Here is a 21,764-nt window from a genome sequence, read left to right as displayed (position 1 = left end):
TTATTGTTCTTTGTATACTCTAGATACAAGTCCTTTATCAGATATATGATTTGCAAAAATTTTCTGTGTGTTGTCTTTCACTTTCTTGATGGTGTCCTTTGAAGCACAAGTTTTTAATTTTGCTGCACTACAATTTATTTTGTTTTGCTTGTGCTTTTGGTGTCATATCTAAGAAACTATTGCCTAATCCAAGTCTCCAAGATACACTCTATTTTATTCTAAGAGTTTTACAGTTGTACCTCTTACATTTGGGTCTTTGTTCCATTTAGAGTTAACATCTTTGCATGTGCATATCCAGCACTATTTGTTGAAAGTAAGAAGAATAAATTTCTGAAAGGAATGTCTGTTTTCTCCGAAGGGGGAAAAAAAAAAAAGAACAAGGGTGTTGAGTAGAAATTGTAAACTAAATTACCCTAATCAAATATGAACAAATAATTTATTTAAAAAATTTCACTGTCAAGCATATATCAAGTAAATCTGACATCACACTTGTACCACTTCACTAGGGCAAGAGCAATTAACTGTGCTAATGGCAGTGATGGAAAGATTCTTGTCTTCAAAGTTTGTCCAATTTATCCAGCACTTAAACAGCGCAAAACACTATTTTAAGAAATTACAGAATATATAGGACGTGAGTGAAATGTAACAGCAAAGAACATAAGACGCTACAGATATGAACCTAATTTTAAGTAAAGATCAAGTACAAAACTTGGATTCATATAAGCAATAAGATAAAGGTGGTGATCTATAAACAGGCTTCCTTTAAATAAGATTTATCCCAGTGCATCTAAACTCATTCTACTGCAAACAAAACAAAACCCACAATATTTAGACTTCTCAGCAATAGCCCCTCATAAAATGTAGTACAGTACAACTCTGGTTACACTTCAGAATTGAAGCCGTTGTTTGAGGTAGAACCAGCAGAAATATATCAAAATACACTATTTAAGGGGAATTTCAACTAATAAAACTAAACTTTCACCTACTCATTAGTCTTTTACAACTTTAAGTTTTCATATTAACTGTACTTTGTGAACATTCACTCAATGACAATAAGAGTAGATATTTTACATACACAGGCGAAAAATGTGCTTGTTTCTTCTTTTTCCATTAAAATACTCCCATTTGTGAAACAAATGTTTTTCTATTTATCGTTTCAGATCTGGGTATTAGAGAATGGAGAATATTGTTCTTAGTATGTTTCCGTCTTCAGATTATTTAAGCTAAATTTCTGAAAAAACTCATTATGTAATTAAGACAAATTTTTTCACTCTCATTGACTCAACTGACCATCTTTTTCCAATTTATTAATCACATGCTATGAAATGCCATTATTCAACACTGAAAATATGTTTCATTATTTTCCTCTTCAGAAAGAGAAGTTGAAATAAGGGCTTCTTTTCATTCTCTGATGAGCACTGCGCTCCTCCAACAGGAGTCAAGTAAGTATCCACTCTATTTTATTACTTGAAAGTAGTATTTTGAAGTCCAGAGACAATGGACTGTGAAGATTACATCTCCTATGTATTCCCCAGACAACATTTCCCAGCTTGGTTGCAGCACAAGGAATCATCTCATGGTTCGTGTTTACCTTCTGCCTGATAAAGCATAATGATTTCTATTTTAGGGTACCCCAGCAAAAGGATTTTGATGGTGGTGGTGTCTGATGTTTAATTTAGCCTAATTTTCATGTGTAAGTAAAGATTATATTCAAGGTTTGATAGGCATTCTATTTTTTTTTTTTTTTTTTTTTTTTTTTTAGTGTTAACATTCTTAAGAGCTGAAAACCAAAGCTCTTTTAGGGAATGTAGTCTTTATAAAAAGGGTCGATGTTTTGGTGACTCCTCGTCATTATTTCCCTTGTTTTCGAAGTATGTCCAGTCAGATTAATCAGTCGTATAACAGTAAATTCAAAGACAGCACCTGTTGGCTAGTCTGTTCCTACTGACTGACTTACTGCTTTCTACATTTTGGGTAACTCTGAAATGCTTGCAAGTTCCACCAAAGTCCGAGCAGATTTGATAATACGCATGATAGAAATTCCTAAGTCGGAACCACAAACTTGTCCACTCTGCAGAATGGTCAATTTGAAAAATATAGTAAGTTGAATTTTAAAGTAAATGTTGACCAATTATTTTTAATAAAAATTTTAATATATTTTAGGTCCGGGCTTCCCTGGTGGCGCAGTGGTTGAGAGTCCGCCTGCCGATGCAGGGGACACGGGTTCGTGCCCCAGTCCGGGAAGATCCCACATGCTGCGGAGCGGCTGGGTCCGTGAGCCATGGCCGCTGAGCCTGCGCGTCCGGAGCCTGTGCTTCGCAACGGGAGAGGCCACAACAGTGAGAGGCCCGCGTACAGCAAAAAAAAAAAAATATATATATATATATATTTTAGGTCCTTCATTTGAACAGACAGCCGTCTTTCCTTAGCAAATGCCTGTATTTATTGGTATTAGCAAAACTTGAACATCTGTAATTCTGTAAAGATGACCAGTGTTTCCTTGACAAAGTTTTCGTTTCAGTTCTTTCTGAATGGTGTTTTAAAGGGTACTGAGTTACACCTTTAGCTCTGACCTTTAAGAAACAGATTATTATGTCCTTTAGTAACTTTACAAAGTGATTGATGGCACACACTTCTCCATCAAAGAGATGCTTATCTAAATCTACAAAAAGATAAATATGCCCGGAAAGCTCATGTAATATTTTTTGCTGAAGATAAAATTCCCTCTGTTTAGGAAGTAGTAGTTCATAAACTGCCATCCTTGAATGGGTTCTTACGACTCGCTCACAAATATCTATGACTCGGCACAAACTTTCTGAAGGGAAATGCAAGCCATTTTCCTTTTTAACACATAACAGTGATCCAATTTTAGAGGATTTGAGATCTGATGCATATAGTGCACTGATGCAGTCCTCACATGTTAAAAGAGCTGATAACTTATTTGCAATATAACCAGCACACCAGGTAAGATTTTGCCTATGATCTGACAGGTCTAGTAATGCCTCACTTAGCGAACAGTCAGACCAGTCTTGGCAAATATCCTCTTTGCGAAAAAGAGTCTTTATAACGCTGATACCATACTGACGCTGAACTGTCCAAAGGGCCAAGTCCGTCCTTCGAGCAACTGAAATGTCAAGGATGCTTACTTCACCTAGAAAAACCTCATCTTGTAATCTGTATCTGGTCTCCAAATTATGGTAAGCTTTCTGGAATGCCATGCAGGTAGGGTTAGAACTGGTTACCAATACCTGTCTAAGCATCTTTAGAAATAATTCCAGATGATCTTGACTGAATTTGTAAGTCAGAAGATATGGAAAAGGCATGACTTTTGGGGAAACGTAATTTTGGTAGAGCCATTTTAAGCTCTCAGCATTAAGCAAAAATCCCAGGAATCCCAGTTTTCGCTTACCTTTAATTATTTGATTATTGCTAATGTCAGATAATGTAACAAAAATAGTCTTGGCTTCAATTAACACATGGTTGATTTTATTAAAAGTTTCGGGTAATAGAGGTCCTTTAAGTCCCTTTCCATAATAGTTCCTACTATTAAAAATGTCAAACAGATTGTTAATTAAGCGTAAGAACTGGATGGTACCAATACAGTTTTGAAAAGGAGGCAGGCCTAATGACAGCAAACATTCTAACGCGCTGGCCACGCTCTCACTGAAGAGTTGGGCAGCACAATTCATTTTCAGTATGTGGTTCTTCAAATTTGCAAGTTTTCTTGGGATTCTCTCCATATTTGATAATTCCTGTTCCTCTAGTGCTGCTAACCCCACAAGGTGCTGCCAGTGTGCTGTGCCATTAATGAACTGAATGCTTTGAAAATTCTGAAATGCATTTCTTATTAATCTAAGCAAGTGGCAAGAATCAAAGAAGTATGCAATCTGTTGACTAGAAGATGAAGGATGCTGAAATGTACACTTCATGTTGTCTCCATCAAGATGTATCCCCAATGCTTTTGCCATCTGAACACTGTGAGCTGTAGCATCAGACGTGACAGCTAGAACTGTGATCCCTATGTCACTCAGTTTGCCAATCGTCAGACGAAGCAGCTGAGCTTGCAAATATCCAGACGTCCTGTTTACAAAAAAATAACCAAGAGGTGTCCTCCAGTGACCAGAAATACCCACTGCCATGAGCAAAATAGTTTCTGAGGCAAGTGGCGTTTCATCAGCATCAAGTTTGCCAAGACCAAAGTCCATAAACCCTAGCAAATGGTGACTGCTGGGGTCCCACTGAAGTTGTTGCTTGAGAGATATACCTTTTATTATCAGTGAACAATACTGATATAGCTGGTCTCCATTCTCTACTTTTCGTTGAAGAAAAGAAAAAACGTTGCTGCTGAAACCTGGACCGGGTTTGCATTTGGACAGCCATCTAGAAAATGTAAAAAATGAAAAACATAAAACACAAATGAAGAAATTAAAAAAGGGAAAATGCCTTAAATGGCATTTTCTACTAAAGTAGCCTCAAATCGCTGTTGAAATAAAGCCAAGTATAGTAGCCAAATTCTATCAACATTTCAAGCATATATTCATAGTTATGATAAAATAGATAATAGAGAAACTTAGAAACACAGAATAGCAACTGAAGATGCAAACATACCACAACATTTTTAACTTCTTACTCACTTCTTAATAAAAATCAATTACCCAGTTTGTTCTCATTGATGTGTTTGTAATTTAGATCATAAACCAGTCTTACCTGTACATTCACTGAGATGAGAAAACTGTTGAGGGGGAAGGAAACTGAGAACAGCTAGTACATCTACCCCATTTTATAGATGAGGAAACTGGGAGGAAGAGGGAGAGGTTAAGTTGCCTGGCCCATGTTGTGCTGCTAGTCATGCACAAATGTGAAAAACAGCTTTCCTGAGGCCCTTGTTCAGTGCTTTTTCTCACTGCTCTTCGAATTATGCCCTTTGGGGCAATAGAGTGTCTGCATCTGTTTGCTCCTATCCAAAGTACCTATGCTATTATCTTTATCTTAGGAGTTCTTTCATAGTATTTCTTTGATCTTCCCAAACTGCTGATTATTCTTTTCTATTTCTGTTAGTGTCTGTCACTAACAGACAGAATTCTTTTCACTCAGTTCTAATTTACACTTTCTAATTTGTTATAGATCAGGAAAGGAAGTAGCCAAGTTTAATAATTGTCTAAAATAAGACTAAATGGATTCTGAGGTAGACTGAAGTGTTCATCTTCACTGAAGTTTACTTTTATAACTCAAATGACTTTTTTTTTAAGGTTGAATTTCTGATTTTGGGGCTATATTCCAGGCTGCCAAGGTTTCTTCCTGGACAGCCATCTCTATTTAATAGAAATTTTAATGTACTTCCAGAAGTATTTCAGGACAGGGCTTTCCAAATATTTTGCTGCAACCAAGAAGTTTCATGAACACAATCTACCCTTACTATATGCCAGGTACAAATATACGTGTGTATATAAATGTATATACAAAATTTAATGCCACTTATGACCCACTAAATTTATTTCAAGATGCACTAACAGATCTGAAAAACAGAGTTACAGAATGCAAAAGACATACTCTGACTATTTAGGAGACAAAAGTATTAATCAGTTGTTTATATTTAAAAACAGGGCAAAATAATAAGACAATGAGAAAACAGAATAGTGGCTCTCCACCAGGGTGCTACAGCCCACTAGTACATTGAAAAGCCTTTTCAAGTGTGTCACCAAATTTTAATCAGTTGTTTAAAATTTATTCTTTTGCAGTAGGATTCTCAAATGAACACTAAAGATGCTAAATATGTTACATGTGCAGTAAGTATCTAATGAAACTACTTAATGCTTCAAGGTAAAAGTTCTAGTTTAAATAGGTTAAAAAAGCTTATGTTCCGGTGAGCTTGCTTTTTAAATGAAAATTAAATGGTATCTTAATGTCCACAACTACTAGAATGATGTTTCTCAGGCAGAAAAATATGTGGACTTGTTGATTTTTTCTTTTTAAGTTTTTAAAACTGAGAGTAGAAACACTCAAACCAAGTTTTTAGTGTTGTAGGGAAGTGACTGATTTCTCTCTCAAACCAACTTTTTTCCCCCACTCAAAATGAAAAAAAACTTTTTCTGATTGTATAAAATGACACATCCATTTTTTAAAATACTGAAAGAATATAGAAAAGTGCAAAAAAGTAAAAATCACTGTTAATACATGAACTTATTTACAAAACAAAAATAGACTCAAAGACATAGAAAACAAACGCATGGTTACCAAAGGGGTGGCACGGGGTGGGGGCCCGGAGGGATAAATTAGGAATTTGGGATTAGCAGATACACACCACTATATATAAAATAGAGAAACAACAAGGGCCTATTGTATAGCACAGGGAACTATATTCAATATCTTGTAATAACTGAAAATGGAAAAGAATCCCAAAAAGAATATATATATGTATATCTAAATCACCTTCCTGTACACCTGAAACAATATAGCATTGTAAATCAGCTACACTCCAATAAATAAATAAATAGATATTTTTAAAAAATCACTTAATATTTCAGGGACATTCTTCCAGATCTCTTTATGTATACATAACTAGATATAATTTTCAAAAATTATACTGAACCTATTTTTCTTTACTATAGTAATGTTATAGACATACTTTTGCATGTTCTTAACTACTGACCTACAGCAATATTTTAAGTGTACACATAGTAAAACTAAAGCATAAATAATTGAACCAACCTGTATTGAAGGACACTTAGGTTGTTTCTAATTTTTAAACAATACAAAGAGCAACACAATGTGTGTTTGTGGGCACACATACACTTATACATATCTATGTCATTTATGCAATTCCTAGGAGTAGGATGCAGGGGTAAATTTACTTATGCATGTATTAGAATAAATGAACTCAACTTTTAAAGAAGTTTTGGGCCGCAGGTGCACATAATTGAGTCAATTTAAATATAATTCACATTCCCAAATTGTCCTTCAGACAGTTTATACCAATTATAATCTAGGTATTTCTAATATGCTGGAATAATAGATGGCCATGAAAACAAAATTTGGGTGATGGATAGTTTTTTTTTAAAGTCTGGGAGAATACATACCAAATTGCTAACTGGTTATTTTGTGGGATTAGGGGAATGGAAGTATTATAAATATTTTTCACTTTCTGGTATTTATATACTTACATATTGTTTCAATGTTTTATACTAAGCATGTATTACTATCACATTAAACAAGGTAACTTAGTTTCAGACAAAGTATCCAAAGAAATAAGCAACCCTTTGAGTACTAAAATTGTAAATCAAAATAATGACACAGCAAAGGTTACAAAATGAAAAATGACATGAAGAGAAAAAAGATCAGTGTGAGCTGGAATTACCAGAGAAGACTTAATTCAGGAGTTGATGCAGAACTATAGAAATGAAGAAAACCATGGGGGACGGGGTGGGGGGGAGATGAGAAGTCGTATGGAATGTCTCACATAAACCGTAGTGTAAAATCAGTAACTAATGCTTTAAAACCAGTGCAAAGGAGAGGACTTGACTAAAAAACACGTGGAAGTGATAGCAACATTAGTGTCTATAAAAATGTCCCCTGCTTACCAGAAAGTAGACGTTTATAAATAAGTGTAATATCTGGCCTAAATGGTAAAATCACATATGGAAGAGAGTGAATCAGCCTATACACAAATGTTCATCTCAATATACAAAACAGCAGTTACAACCAAAAAATAAAAACAATATAAATGTCCAATAGTTGGAGAATGCCAAAGTTAAGTAGGGTACGACTACCTGATATTCTGCAGCTATTCAAGATCATAACTATGTAAAAAACTAGTAAATCTAAGCACAGAAAAAAGACTGGAAGAAAATTCCCTATGTTAATAGTAATTGTTTAAATATAACCTAGAGGAACAATTAATGAATTTTCCTCCTTTTTCTCTCATTTCTAAATTTGTTAGTAGTAGTATTATGTTAATAGTATGTGTGGAGGAAAATTCTCATTCATGTTTTTTTTTAAAGGGGATGTGATGTACATCATGGTGACTATAGTTGATAATACTGTACCTATATCTGAAAGTTGCTAAGAGAGTAGATCTTCAAAGTTCTCATCACAGACACATAAAATTTGTAACTATGTGTGTGATGGATATTAACTAGACTTATCTTGGTGGTCATTTTGCAATATATACAAATATCGAATGCAAATATCAAACACATAATTACATTGTATACCTGAAACTAACATAATGTTATGTGTCAATTACATCTCAATTTAAAAGAAGAGAAGTTTCCCCCCAAGTGGGAAAAAAAAGAACCCTCATAATAATCAAGGTCCTTCCTCCCACCAAGCCTCAGTTTCCCCCTTCTTTAAAATGAGGGGGTTGGGGCTTCCCTGGTGGCGCAGTGGTTGAGAGTCCGCCTGCCGATGCAGGGGACACGGGTTCGTGCCCCGGTCCAGGAAGATCCCACATGCCGCGGAGCGGCTGGGCCCGTGAGCCATGGCCACTGAGCCTGCGCGTCCGGAGCGTGTGCTCCGCAACAGGAGAGGCCACAACAGTGAGAGGCCCGCGTACCGCAAAAAAAAAAAAAAGAGGGGGTTGGACTACATGATCTCTAGGAGTTTCTCCAGCCCAGAGCCCCTATGAGTCTGTTTTAAAGTTGAAGCAATAAGAAACCAAGAAGCACCTTCCAGGAGAGAAGGCTCCTGCCATTCCTGGGCGGCCTCTGCCCCAATAGCAGTGGATTAAATGAAGTGCTGCTCTTTAGACAGCGATTTGAGGTCCAATGCAATTCTTCTTTACATCTGTTCAAAATCCTAAACAACCATCCAGGCATCCTTTCAGTCCACAAATATTTATCAACAGACCATTGTGTTCCAGGCACCCCTCCAGGGCAGGAGGTGTAACAAAGAACCAGACACAGACCTCATACTTGGGCAGCTCACAGTCTAGCGGGGAAGACAGTGTTAAGTACTAAGATTCAGTTCCACATTGTGTGTGCAAGAGGGTACCTAGTCCAGAATCAGAAGAATGGCAGGCCAGGATTCAGAAAGGATGTGATACCTAATCTGAGCCTGAAGGGTGAGGACCAATCTCCAGGACTAACAGGGAGAATGGGCATTTCAGGCAGATGGACTAGTAAGTCTCGAAGGTAAGGAAGCAGCAAGAAATGCCTTACAATAGGAATGTGGAATCTAAGAGGGCAGAGAGAGAGGCAGGAGATGAGCCGCAGAGTCCAGCAGGAGCCACATCACATCACAGAAGCTCAGTGAGCCACAGGAAGAAGTCTATGGGTAATGGGAGGCTTGGGCAGCAGGAAAGTGACTGGTATGGGTTGACTTGTGTCCCTCAAAAAAGATATATCATAGTCCTAATCTCCAGTACCTCAGAGTGTGATCTTATTTGGAGATAGGGTCTTTACAGAGGTAATCAAGTTAAAATGAGGTCATTAGGGCACACCCTAATCCAACATGACTTGGGTCCTCATAGAAAGAGGAAATTTGGACACAGAAACATACATGGATAATGGAAGACGATGTGAAGAAACACAGGGAGAAGGACCACCATCTACAAGCCAAGCAGAGAGGCATGGGACAGACCCTTACTTCACAGCCCTCGGAAGGAACTAACCCTGCCAGCACCTTGATTTTGGACGTCTAACTTCCAGAACTGTGAGGCAATAACACATTTCTGTCATTTAAGTCAAATAAGTAAATAAATAAAAATAAAAGAATCTGTAAATCCTGTGATGAAAAAAACAGTAAAAATTGAGTATTAAATTTATAAGGCATTACTATAAAAGTCACTGTTATTTGCTTCCCACTAAGAGAATATAAATATAGCTATGTATTTTGACCACAAATTCTAAAAAATTATTTTTCATAATCTGGTCTCTGGAGAGCCTGCATTGGCACCAACTACAGTGCTTAGGAAAAATTCAGATTTTTGATCTTTGCCTCAAACCAATGGTATCAACCTAGATACCAATCAATTGTTCTCGATTTTCTAGATTAGTCACATATTAAAACTACTGAAGTGTCTGAGAAATTCCAATATTTCAAGATTTAGATTTTACCACCCAGAGTGTCTCTACCAACTGAAAGATGCAAAAAAATTAGTCAGCCTATATGTCTTCATTCTGTGGGTGAAATATCGACTGTGATAACATGCAAATACCACCTAGAAGTTTTTAAAAAGAGAAAGTGGACAAAAGGAGAGTATGAATACTAATAGCATTAATGTATAAACTACAGTGAAAGAACAAAATGTTTATTTTATTTAATATCTAAAATGTAATTCACTTACGTTCTGAGGATAGAAGAATGAGGCAGTTTAAGAATCTTTCTTACATAATCATAGACTTTGCTACTGCACAAGTAGAGTGTACACGCAAATTGCTTCATTTCTGTGGAGTACTCAGCTGTTTCTCTCCAGTTATACAACTCCCACTTAAAATCTGTTAAAATAAATTTATTCTTTGTGATGAAAAATGTGTACAGTAACATTTTCAGGCATAGACCATAGCATTTGGATATAAAATGTGATAAGCACCAAAATTCAAATAGTTACATTTTAACTGAGTTTGTTCAGAGGTTACTATCCAATCTTAGAGAGTGTTAACCAATTTATCCTGTTCATCTTGGATCATTTCACTACAAAGAGGGACGAAAAATGTGTCAACTTCAGTCGTTATGTTTTACTATTCACTGGCAGCCTGAGTGGAGATTTTTAGAGGAACAGGGAAGAAAATGACATAAATGGATAAATTAAGTCTCTGGATTATGAGGACATTTATCAGTTTTAGTTTGTTCCCTGGTCATCATTTATCTGAGAGTGAAAATTAGACACAAGAAATATTTTGGGGGATAGGGAACTATTCAGAATGAACAATCTTCCCTACCACTGAGAGAAAAAAAAAAACCTCTGTTCCTGGTGCAGACCCCTATTTATAACCTATATTCCCCTCTTGGAAAAACACAAAATACTCTCTTCCATTGGAGATACCTACTCTTGTCTAGAAAAGGACATGCTTCTTTTACCAGAATGCAAATCCAAAATCTCTGCTGCTTTCATCAGAGAGTAAGTTGGCAATTCTTACTTTGCCCCTCTTCAAATATCCTGGTTCACAAAGAAGACTAGGTAGTCTTTCAATGAACATATATATACTCTATAGAGTATTACAGAAAAAAATTTGGAGACTTAACACAATTTTCAAACTCAAAGGGATTTTGCAAATTATCTAGTTCAACTCACTGCAAAAAAAGACTTTAGTGATAAATTATCTAGCAGTTAAAATTGTTTACAAAGAATTTGCAGTGACAAGTGTGTGATTATAAAAAGTGAAAAGTAGGGACTTTCCTGGTAGTCCAGTGGTTAAGCATCCATCCTTCAATGCAAGGGATGCCGGTTTGATCCCTGGTTGGGGAACTAAGATCCCACATGCCACAGGGCAACTAAGCCCACGCACCACAATTAGAGAGCCCGCATGCTACAACTAGAGAAGCCTGAGTGCCACAACGAGGAGCCCATGTGCCGCAACTAAGACCCGAAGCAGCCCAAAAAAATAAATAATAAATAAATAAATTTTTTAAAAAAATTTTTAAATATTTTTAGAAAGTGAAAAGTACAGGGCTTCCCTCGTGGCGCAGTGGTTGAGAATCTGCCTGCCAATGCAGGGGACACGGGTTCGAGCCCTGGTCTGGGAAGATCCCACATGCCGCAGAGCAACTAAGCCTGTGCGCCACAGCTACTGAGCCTGCGCATCTGGAGCCTGGGCTCTGCAACAAGAGAAGCCGCGACAGTGAGATGCCTGCGCACCACGATGAAGAGTGGCCCCCACTCGCTGCAACTAGAGAAAGCCCTCGCACAGAAACTAAGACCCAACACAGCCAAAAATAAATAAATTTATTAAAAAAAAAAAAAGTGAAAAGTACAATATATGGTATAAACCATATGATCTCATTTCTGGGTAGTAGGATTATGTGTTATTTTTATTATTTATACATTTCTTTGCTTCTCCTGTAATAAACATATTACTTTTACCTTTTTTTTTTTTTTTTTTTTTTGTGGTACGCGGGCCTCTCACTGTTGCGGCCTCTCCCGTTGCGAAGCACAGGCTCCGGACGCGCAGGCCCAGCGGCCATGGCTCACGGGCCCAGCCGCTCCACAGCATGTGGGATCTTCCCGGACCGGGGCACGAACCCACGTCCCCTGCATCTGCAGGCGGACTCTCAACCACTGCGCCGCCAGGGAAGCCCAAACATATTACTTTTAAAATTGTAAAATCATAAAAGGATTTTGGTGATTATTTTTCATTCTTCTTGCTTATGCTAGAGACTTTTCACTTCTCAGCTAAAAGCATATTTCCATTGGCAATACAAAATAAATATGTAATGATATTTCAGAAAAATTAAGAGCCACATTGTAAGTATTACAGGTCATTAGGGAAGATACCGGAAAATTGTGCTCGTAGCAGACACTCTGTTTCCTCTGAAAGTAGCTTCTCTTCTACAAGTGCATCAATTAATCGTAAGCCCTTTCTCTTCTTGATCATCCTGTAGTTTTTTGCGGAAGCCAGTCTTTTTCGGGACACTTGTAGCATCTGTTGCACCTCAGCCAATTTCTCTGCTCCTATTGTGAGAGGTCTCTTTAGACTGTAGTTATGGTCCTCAGTAGCAACCTCTTGAGAATTATCAGGAAGTGGCTGTTTTAGGATTTTCTGTCTTGCTTTACCTTTAAGGTGTACACCTTGGAGAACCTATGACACAAATAGAAAGTGAAGTTTATTTTAGAAATTATCACACAATGACTATCTATAAAAATACCACTGAATACAAAGCACTCACCTGGTTGCTGTGGAGAGTTAGTTATGAAAGAAAAGGTCATAATCTCTGACTTTTTAAAATATATGATCTCTGGGATAATGTAAACAAGTTTTGGGATTTTTGTTCTTGTTTTTGTTTTTTTTGGCTTCTATACAGAAATAGTAACATGATGCTGAAAGTTTCCGAAATGATTAAAGTAACTAGAGAAAGGTGGTGGTAATTTGGGAAGGTTTCACAGGAGTTTTGAGTTGTTCTTTTTCTTTTTTCTTTTTTTAAAGAAGATGTTGCAGGTAGGAGTTTATTAATTAATTTATTTATTTTTGCTGTGTTGGGTCTTCCTTTCTGTGCGAGGGCTTTCTCTAGTTGTGGCAAGTGTGGGCCACTCTTCATCGCGGTGTGCGAGCCTGTCACTATCACGGCCTCTCTTGTTGCGGAGCACAAGCTCCAGACACGCAGACGCAGCAGTTGTGGCTCACGGGCCCAGCTGCTCCGCGGCATGTGGGATCCTCCCAGACCAGGGCTCGAACCCGTGTCCCCTGCACTAGCAGGCAGATTCTCAACCACTGCGCCACCAGGGAAGCCCCTTGAGTTGTTCTTTGAAGGAGTAATAACATGGTTTAATGGAGGGGACAGGGAAGTTATTTGCACAAACAGGAAGGCACAGGACAGAGCATGGGCTTTGGAATTAACACTCCTGGCTCCCCTCACTTGTTAGCTGTGACTTAACATCTATAATCCTTTATCTTCTCACTTATAAAATGTGGATAATAATACAGAGTTGTTTTAAGGATACAATAAGATACTTTACGTAAATCGCCTAGTGCAGTGCCTGGACCACTGTAGGTCCCAATAAATTGTAACTATTATTGATTTTAAACGAAAGCATAAAAGCAAGTCAATTTATCATATATACAGAGGGTAAGTACATGTGGTTCAAAAAGAGAATTCAGGGCAGTTAGAGATGCACAAATCAATTAACAGAAAGCTCTTCGAACTTATGAGTTTGGATTTGATACCAACAATATTCTTTTGAAAGAGGGAATAAGGTAAAACAATACCGAAAGAAGGAGACTCCAATGAATAAGAGGAAGGTGAGGGTAGAGTAAGGATAGAACAGTTGGATGACTATTTGCAGACTGCAGACAGTGATTGAGTCATAGATGAGCATGTGGCTAAGGGGTAAAAGGATAAAATAAAAATAATCAAAAGAAACATAAGAATGTAACACCAATACTGGTGACTGGGATAAAATAAAAGCAATCAAAAGAAACATAAGACTGTAACACCAATACTGATGACTGACTCATAGAAAGTCTTCTATTTTCCGTATACCTCTTTCTGTATCAATGCTAACAATTAGGTATGTTTTTGGTCAAGATCAATAACATTTTTGGGGAGAGCCAAAAAAAGGAGGGGGTAGATAATTTCAAAGTATTGTGAAAACTGTCTCATACTTAAACAAAAGCCTGAATTCTAAAGCTGTTTATATCTACTAGTTGATTTTTGTGATCAGTTTAGTAACCTTTATGTATATCTAGACATATGGTTTACATTTATACATTTTATTTATTTACTTTTTTGGCTGCACCACATGGCATGCAGAATCTTAGTTCCCCGACCAGGGATGGAACCCGCACCCACTACATTGGAAGCGCAGAGACTTAACAACTGGGCCGACAGGGAAGTCCCGTATATGCTTTATTTTTATTTTTTAAAAAGCTCCAAAGCACAATTACTAATATTACATATATATTTTTTTAAAAAACTAATTTTCTAGGCATTTAAAGTGTATTATAGGATTTATTTTAAGTCCTAGGTTTTTGGTTTTGTGTTTATCTCTGTAAAATCTAGCTGTAATGTGAGCTGTCTTGATTTGTAAAGGCTCTGTAAAATTTAATATTGTTTACACCTAGATTTAAATACCTTGTATAGAGAAACAGAAGGCACAGCTCCTTTTTTCAGCTTTCTTCTTATGCCATATGACTCAAAGTCACTTTCTTGAAAGTGTTTGGAACATAGCATAGCACCTGGTCCTGGAATCCAAATCTTTTTGCTTCTGGGGTCCATACGATTAACAGCCCTGATCCATTTTGAGCGCTGAATGGTATCAGTTGGAAATCTACAGCAATCATATTAAAATTCCATTAACATGAAAATATAGTAATACTACAGTAGTATTTATTATATAAACCGATTTATTATTTAACTGCTTTACATAAACATTAAGTCCAGTTAATTAAAGTTTAATTCACTTGATCTGATTTCATTTTTCAAAGTTCTTTGACTTTTTAAATACAAAAGCTCGGGCTTCCCTGGTGGCACAGTGGTTAAGAATCTGCCTGCCAATGCGGGATACACAGTTTCAAGCCCTGGTCCAGGAAGATCTCACATGCCGTGGAGCAACTAAGCCCACGAGCCACAACTACTGAGCCCGCGCACGCCTGGAGCCCGTGCTCCGCAACGAGAAGCCTCCGCAACGAGAAGCCGCCGCAACGTGAAGCCGCCGCAACGAGAAGCCGCCGCAATGAGAAGCCCACGCACTGCAACGAAAAGTAGACCCGCTCGCCGCAACTAGAGAAAGCCCGCGTGCTTTTTTAAATTTACTGAAATAAAATAAATTTAAATCCAAAAGCTCAATATCTAAGTGATCTCATCTGTTTCAATTTGTATGTGGACAATTCTTCTATTAAACACCCTGCACATTCTATCTTCATAGCTTACACTTAACAGAATCTGCTCAAATTTAATATGTGTGTCTTTCCTTTCCTGTGTCAATTTCTTTTTTAATTAATTAATTTATTTATTTTTGGCTGCATGGGGTCTTTGTTTCTGCGCGCGGGCTTTCTCCAGTTGCGGTGAGCGGGGGCTACTCTTTGTGGCGGGGTGCGGACTTCTCATTGCAGTGGCTTCTCTTGTTGTGGAGCACAGGCTCTAGGCGCGCGGGCTTCAGTAGTTGTGGCTCGCGGGCTCTAGAGCGTAGGCTCAGAAGTTGTGGCGCACGGGCTTAGTTGTTTCGTGGCATGTGGGATCTTCCCGGCCCAGGGCTCAAACCCATGTCCCCTGCACTGGCAGGTGGATTCTTAACCACTGCACCACCAGGGAAGCCCTATGTCAATTTTAAACGATGTCCACAAATTCTTCAGTACTCCTCCTTTCAAGGAGTGGAACCTAATTCCCCTCCCCTTGAGTGTGGGCTGGGGTTAGTAATTTGCTTCTAAGGAATATAAAAAAGCAGACGTGATAGTGGGCATTAAACATGATCATAAAAAGCACTGAGGATCTGTCCTTGCTCTCTCTGTTGAATGGTTTTTCTCTGGGGGAAGTTACCTGCCATGTCATAAGGAGCCCTAAGGATTGAGTCCACTTGGCAAGAAACTTGAGTTCTCCGGCCAAAGGCCATGTGAGGGAGCCTTTCTGAAAGTAGATCCTTCAGTCTCCGTCAAGGCTTCAAATGACTGCAGTCTTGGCTAACATTTTGACTGCAATCTTATGAGATACTCCGTAACATCCACCTTATCCACTCCTCAATTCCTGACCCTCAGAAATTTGTCCCCTCTTCTCCTTCCTTTTTCTGGGCCACGCTGCGTGGCTTGTGGGATGTTAGTTCCCCAACCGGGGACTGAACCCGGCCCCTCAGCAGTGAAAGCACGGAGTCCTAACCACTGGACTACCAGGAATTCCCTGCACCCCCTTCTTTGATTTATTTTGGAGATAGATCTATAGGTAGCCTATGACTTTTATATATTTTAACTCAGGCTTTAAAACACATAGTTGTTAGAAATGAAACTGGTGAAAATTTTAATTTCCTTAGCTACTTGTTAGGGAAATGATATGACAGTTATGATAAAACTTAATTCTGAGATACTCTCTCAATCACCTTGAGAAAGAACACTGAACTGGTAAACCTCTAAGTCTCAATTCCCTTTTACTAGCCATGTAGTATTAGATAACATCTCTCAATCTGTCAGCCTCCTCCAGGGCGATAGTAAGAGTACCTGAGGATACAGATGCGTTCAAAAGCACTTTGTAAATGGTAAAGTACTATCCAAGGTTTGTTCTTTCTTAGGAACAACTAATTCCACTTTCGGAACTTTTTATTTTATTGTTCCAGGAAGATGATGCTACTTGATCAAGAGAGAATGTACAGAGAATTATTTTTCCAATAAAGATGAGGCACACCTTTCTGTTTTCACTGGACTCTTTTCTTAACTGATGGCACGTGTTTGTGAGGCCACATTTCTAGACTGGGTGTAGTCTCTAACCATGCAAGGGACCATCAAAAGTTGACTAGTCCACCAAGTTACATTACCAGCCTGATTCTCTGATGCAAAGCTTCCCAACTGGCATGCCTGCTCAGTACAGTTATCAATCCCCTTAGCCCATGGGGTGGGCCTGGGCCACCTGGAGCCCTTGAAGTAGTTACTAGTCCCAAACTGCTTTGTAGGTGTGCCCCAAAGTATTAAACAAATATTTCCAATTTTCAAAAAGACATGAAAAGGGTTGGTAAATACTGCAGTCTAACCAGCATGACTGATTAATTTGCGTTCTGGACAAAATTAAATTGGTATTAACAATTGATACCACTTTTAAAGCATTTACCTTGTGCTATATATATATTTTAAAGACTTAGTTTTGGTCTTAAAAAACTCTGCAAGACAGGTTTTTATCCTTTTACAGAAGATGAAACCAAGACTGGAGCAGCCAAGTTTAGCTACCAGTAAATAGTCAATTAAAACTGGAATTCATGTCTCCCTAGTCTAAAACCACCTCTGACAGAAGAAAAATCCCAAATCCATCACCATCTCATATACACAGTAATGAAATGGCTTACACTGTAATACAGAATCCATTTTCTTCCTCCTATCGACTATGTCTTTTTTATGCTATTAGCAGAGATTTACTTCTTGTATCCTGCACATCAAATATTTTCCAGAAAAGTGGCTAACAAAACCAATTCTACTGTGGTTACATCTAGCGAGGGAGAGAAATGATTGAGGGGCAAGGCTTCAACTATACCTATAACTTAAGTCTCTTCTAAATAGAACAAAAGCAAACATGTTAACATCTGCTTATTCCTAGTGATGGGTAATAGGTGTTTGTTATGTATAAATAAAAGTTTAAAAATAGAAGTCATTACAATTAAGGCAAAAACTCTTCCAAATGATCATGCATAAATTCCTTGGTTATGAAATAAATTGAATTTCTTAATCTTTTTATACCTACAAAAAGGGAATGAATCAAAGGGACACTTTAAATTTTAACTTGCCAGTCCCACTTTGTATTTAGCCATTTATGTGTTTGACAGAGCACCAATATTCTCATAGTAACAGTTTCCACACTTGTGAGTCATTTTGATTCAGGCTTTTCAACCACAGTGCCTTGCTTATGTCCTTACAACCTCTTTCACGACTGTGGTGATGGTGCTGGGGATGCTGGGAAAGGCTTCAGAGGACATAATATCTGAGCTAGAGCTGAAGAGTCAATAGGAGTTTGCCATGCAGAGTGGCCACTCCAAGCAGATGCAAAAGACACAGAGGTATGAAATGATTACTTGGAACTTTCTGGCTGATAAAGCTTGGAAAAGTAAACTAATTCGGAGGCTTGAAAGGAGAGTGCAGAGGTAGCTGGGAGTAGTTATAGATGGGAGGTAGCTAGAGGTCAGATCACAAAAGGTCTTGTATGCCTTACATAAGCTTTCGATCCATCCTTCAGGTCAATGGCCACCACAGAAGTCTACACTCATCTATTGAGAGTTGAAGAAATTATTAGAATTCATTTTTATAACTCTTTGCCTCATCTTCTAATTTTTGTGTTTCATAATATATATTAGTATATCACTTCATATATAAATTTATAAATTATTATAAATCACTATCCATATATCAGAGGCATGTATTCAGGTTCTTTGTTTTTGTTTTATTTTGTTTTTTATGGAAAGAGCTCCAGGATCACATAGCTTGAAGATGGAGGCTTCAGGCAACAGCAAGTTGACTAATTCTCTCCTTCTCAGATTACCTTTTTGCTGAGCCCTTACTTCAGATCAATATTACCTTGTCACCAGAACTAACACCATAGTATTCTAACTCCTTTTCCTGTCTCTATTCTTTCCTGCCTTGCTTACAACTTCCTAGGTGTCAAGAAGACAGACGATTCCGTGTGTTTAATTCCGCACATATGGATTATAAAATAATAGAAATATATTTCAGATTGGAAGAGAGGTGTATGAGGAAAGGATTCACAGAGGAGCTTGGACTCTACCTTGTAGGCACTGAAGAGCCCAAGGGATTAAAATCCTTCCTTCAGGGAACCAGCATGATAAAATTTGCATTTTTAGGAAAATCATTTCCAGAAATCTAGAAAATGGAATGAATGGGGAAGAAATCAGGCTGGAAGAATCATAGCAGACTACTGTAATAAATGCATCACTTTTTTTTTTAATTAAGCAGGTCTTACTGTGGTTCTCAACATATAAAACAAATAAAAGCAATAAGCCAGTTCTTCCCTATTTAAAGAAACTAAGAAAAAGGCACAGGAAAAACAGAGCAGCAAAAAGTTGAGAAAGAAATTAAAGAAAAGGGAGAGAACGAGGGAGAGAGTGTCAGTACGGCTATGGGAGATGAGAGTTTCAAGGAGGGGTCGATATGACTGAAGGTTAAAAGAGGTCAAGAGAAAGATTTACAAGCGCTTATTTAGATTTGGCAAGATTACCAATGACCCTCAGTTAGTGCTGTTTCATTATAGTGGTGATAGACATCTGGCTACAGTAGGGTGAAAAGGCAACAGGACTTAGGGAAATAGGTGTATGCTTCTGTTTTGAGGAACTTGGTTATAAATGGAAGGGGAGGGTAGTGTAGAGGTGCACAAAGGTTCAAGAGTGTGTGTCTGTTTAAAAGTGGAAGTCATGTGAACACGTTCAGTGTTTTTAGGCAAGTAACCAGTAGAGCAATTTACAATAAAAAGAGGACAGGAACTAATTGATGGAAACAAATCCCAGAGAAGAAAGGATACAATTATAACAGCTTAGGTGGAGGACGCAGCCCTACTTAAACTAAGCAATACTACAAATGGCCTACCATATATAGTTGAAACTACTTAACTTGACATGTTAAATTTTTTTAGATAATTTGTCTCCAAGTTACTTTTCCCACTCTTCTACATTACATCTTCACTTTCCATCCCTTTATATTTTTCCATGTTATTCCTATTTAAATACTATATTCCTTCCGCCCCACTCTCCAATCTAGGTAAGGTTCAAGGTCCAACTCAAATACCACTTGTCCCACACAGCTCTTTTTGATTTTTTCATAAAAGTCCTTTGTCAGGGGTTTGACTCTCTACCCCTCATATTGCCTTAATAGGCTACCACTTTAAAAAAAACACTGTACATTTCTTTTTGTCTGTGAGTATCTATTCTATGCACTTTTCCACTTCTCATTGATCTCAATGACCTTTACTAGACTACACCACAGATGTGGGTTCAAATTAGATCGGTCTGAAAATAAGCCCCACTCTTGTGCCAAATATAATTTCCTTGCATAACCAGTTACAGCCAGAGTCGGACCAGGCTTGCAGAGCTGGGCTAATGATACTGAACAACTGGTAATGACAGTACTGGTGAAAATCTGAAACTGAGCAGGTCCCTTCAGGGCCCTCCTGGGTACAAAAGCCCTCTGTGTCTCTCATTTTGTGTCAAAAAAACAAACAAACAAAACCCAAAAATATTCAGTCTCCTAGGCCTTCCCTGAGTTCCAAAGAGCGAACCCAAGCAGCGACTAATTAGGGAAGTTAGGGGAGTTAGGGAATGGGTAGGGGGTAGGGGGGAAGCAGTTAAGCCAGATAGCCTGAACAATAGTTCAGTGATAAATAGAGTCCTAGTTCCTCCTCAAGGGATATACAAAACAATCTGATGGCATATCTTTGGGTAGTTCTGCAAAAACTAACCCCTCAACCTGGTGGAGGATGGTGACTACCTGCTGACCACAAGTACTTAGACCTCAGACTGGCTAGAACCATAAGGCCAATGATTCACATCCTCTAAACACCAGACTGTTATCTTACCCCCCATTCAATCAGAATGTCATGCACCCTGCAGCCCTCACCCCAAATGCCTGCAGCCCTCACCCCAAATGTTGCTTTTAAAAGTCCTAAAAGCCATCAGGGAGTTCGGGACTTTTCGGCACCGGCTGCCCATTCTCCTTGCTTGGCACCCTGCAATCACCACTGGACTTTCCTTCACTACAACCTGGAGTCAGTAAAGTGGCTTTCCTGCTTGGTGGGAAAGGGGACTCCAGTTCAGTTCCATAACAAACTGATCTGTACTCATGCTCCTGAGCAAGCCACACACTCTAATGAAAGCGCACGCCTTCAGCAGTTCTTCTAAACTGCCTTCCCTTCCGGTCTCCCGAAAGGAAGCAAGACTCCTTTCGAGTAACCCCTGCTGAAAGCTAATGGAGAAAGCAAGCACTTTGGAAGCAAACACTGAGCAGGAAGACGAGGAAAAGCGTTAGCCCTCAAAGTTGCCCAATTCCCTCCCCCGCCCCCACGCTACGCACGTCACGCCACGCCACGCCACGCCGATGGCATGGCGCCCTACCCGCCCCGTCCCAGCCAGCCCTGCCTCCCGCCTCGCCGTGCTGGGAATTAGCGCGGAGGCTGCTCTCACGCACTGGTGGAAGGAGAGGCCGCGCTCCCGGCTCAGCACGGTATCCCGGGTGCTGCAGCCCACTGCCGAGCAACTTCGGGTCATCTTCTTGCTACGTGGGGCTCCACCGTCGGTGTTCCCGCGACAGCATGAATCCTCATAAAGTTAGCTCCGCCTGCAGACACTGTGTCTATGACCTTTATTTGTCGAGAAAAGCGGGCTCTTAAGGCGCAGGGTTCCCACCCTTTCTCTCCGGGCGCCCTGCGGCATTCTCTGTGGCCAATCACAGACCACGTCGTGTCGCAGCAGCCAATCGGAAAGG

General features: G+C 38.9%; 1 protein-coding gene across 3 annotated transcripts; it reads right to left on the bottom strand.

Annotated features, from left to right (window-relative positions):
* Window positions 1-417: 417 nt before the first annotated feature.
* Window positions 418-21,712, bottom strand: THAP9 (THAP domain containing 9). Of its 3 annotated transcripts, none has more exons than XM_060299580.2 (5): window positions 21,468-21,712; window positions 14,725-14,920; window positions 12,431-12,734; window positions 10,283-10,433; window positions 418-4,380 (listed from the first exon to the last, which is right to left on the bottom strand). In XM_060299580.2, the coding sequence occupies exons 1-5, from the start codon at window positions 21,545-21,547 to the stop codon at window positions 2,400-2,402; spliced, it is 2,712 nt and encodes a 903-aa protein (XP_060155563.1). In that variant the 5' UTR covers window positions 21,548-21,712; the 3' UTR covers window positions 418-2,399. The 3 variants fall into 3 exon arrangements, with proteins under 3 accessions (XP_060155563.1, XP_060155564.1, XP_060155565.1); XM_060299581.2 differs by lacking the exon at window positions 21,468-21,712 and adding an exon at window positions 19,060-19,154; XM_060299582.2 differs by lacking the exon at window positions 14,725-14,920.
* Window positions 21,713-21,764: the final 52 nt, after the last annotated feature.

Source organism: Globicephala melas, chromosome 5 (genome assembly GCF_963455315.2).
Source record: "Globicephala melas chromosome 5, mGloMel1.2, whole genome shotgun sequence".
Classification (NCBI taxonomy): domain Eukaryota; kingdom Metazoa; phylum Chordata; class Mammalia; order Artiodactyla; family Delphinidae; genus Globicephala; species Globicephala melas.
Note: the sequence above shows the minus strand (reverse complement) of the source record. Positions and strands in the feature narration are given on the sequence as shown.

Bases quoted from the DNA above. Each gene is read 5' to 3' on its own strand.
- THAP9 (XM_060299580.2), bottom strand. From the start codon at position 21,547: ATGACCCGAAGTTGCTCGGCAGTGGGCTGCAGCACCCGGGATACCGTG. The intron at 10,434-12,430 runs GTATCTTCCCTA...TTATTTTAACAG, and splicing joins GCTACGAGCACAATTTTCCG to ATTTTAAGTGGGAGTTGTAT. The intron at 4,381-10,282 runs GTAAGTGAATTA...TACATTTTCTAG, and splicing joins CATTCTTCTATCCTCAGAAC to ATGGCTGTCCAAATGCAAAC.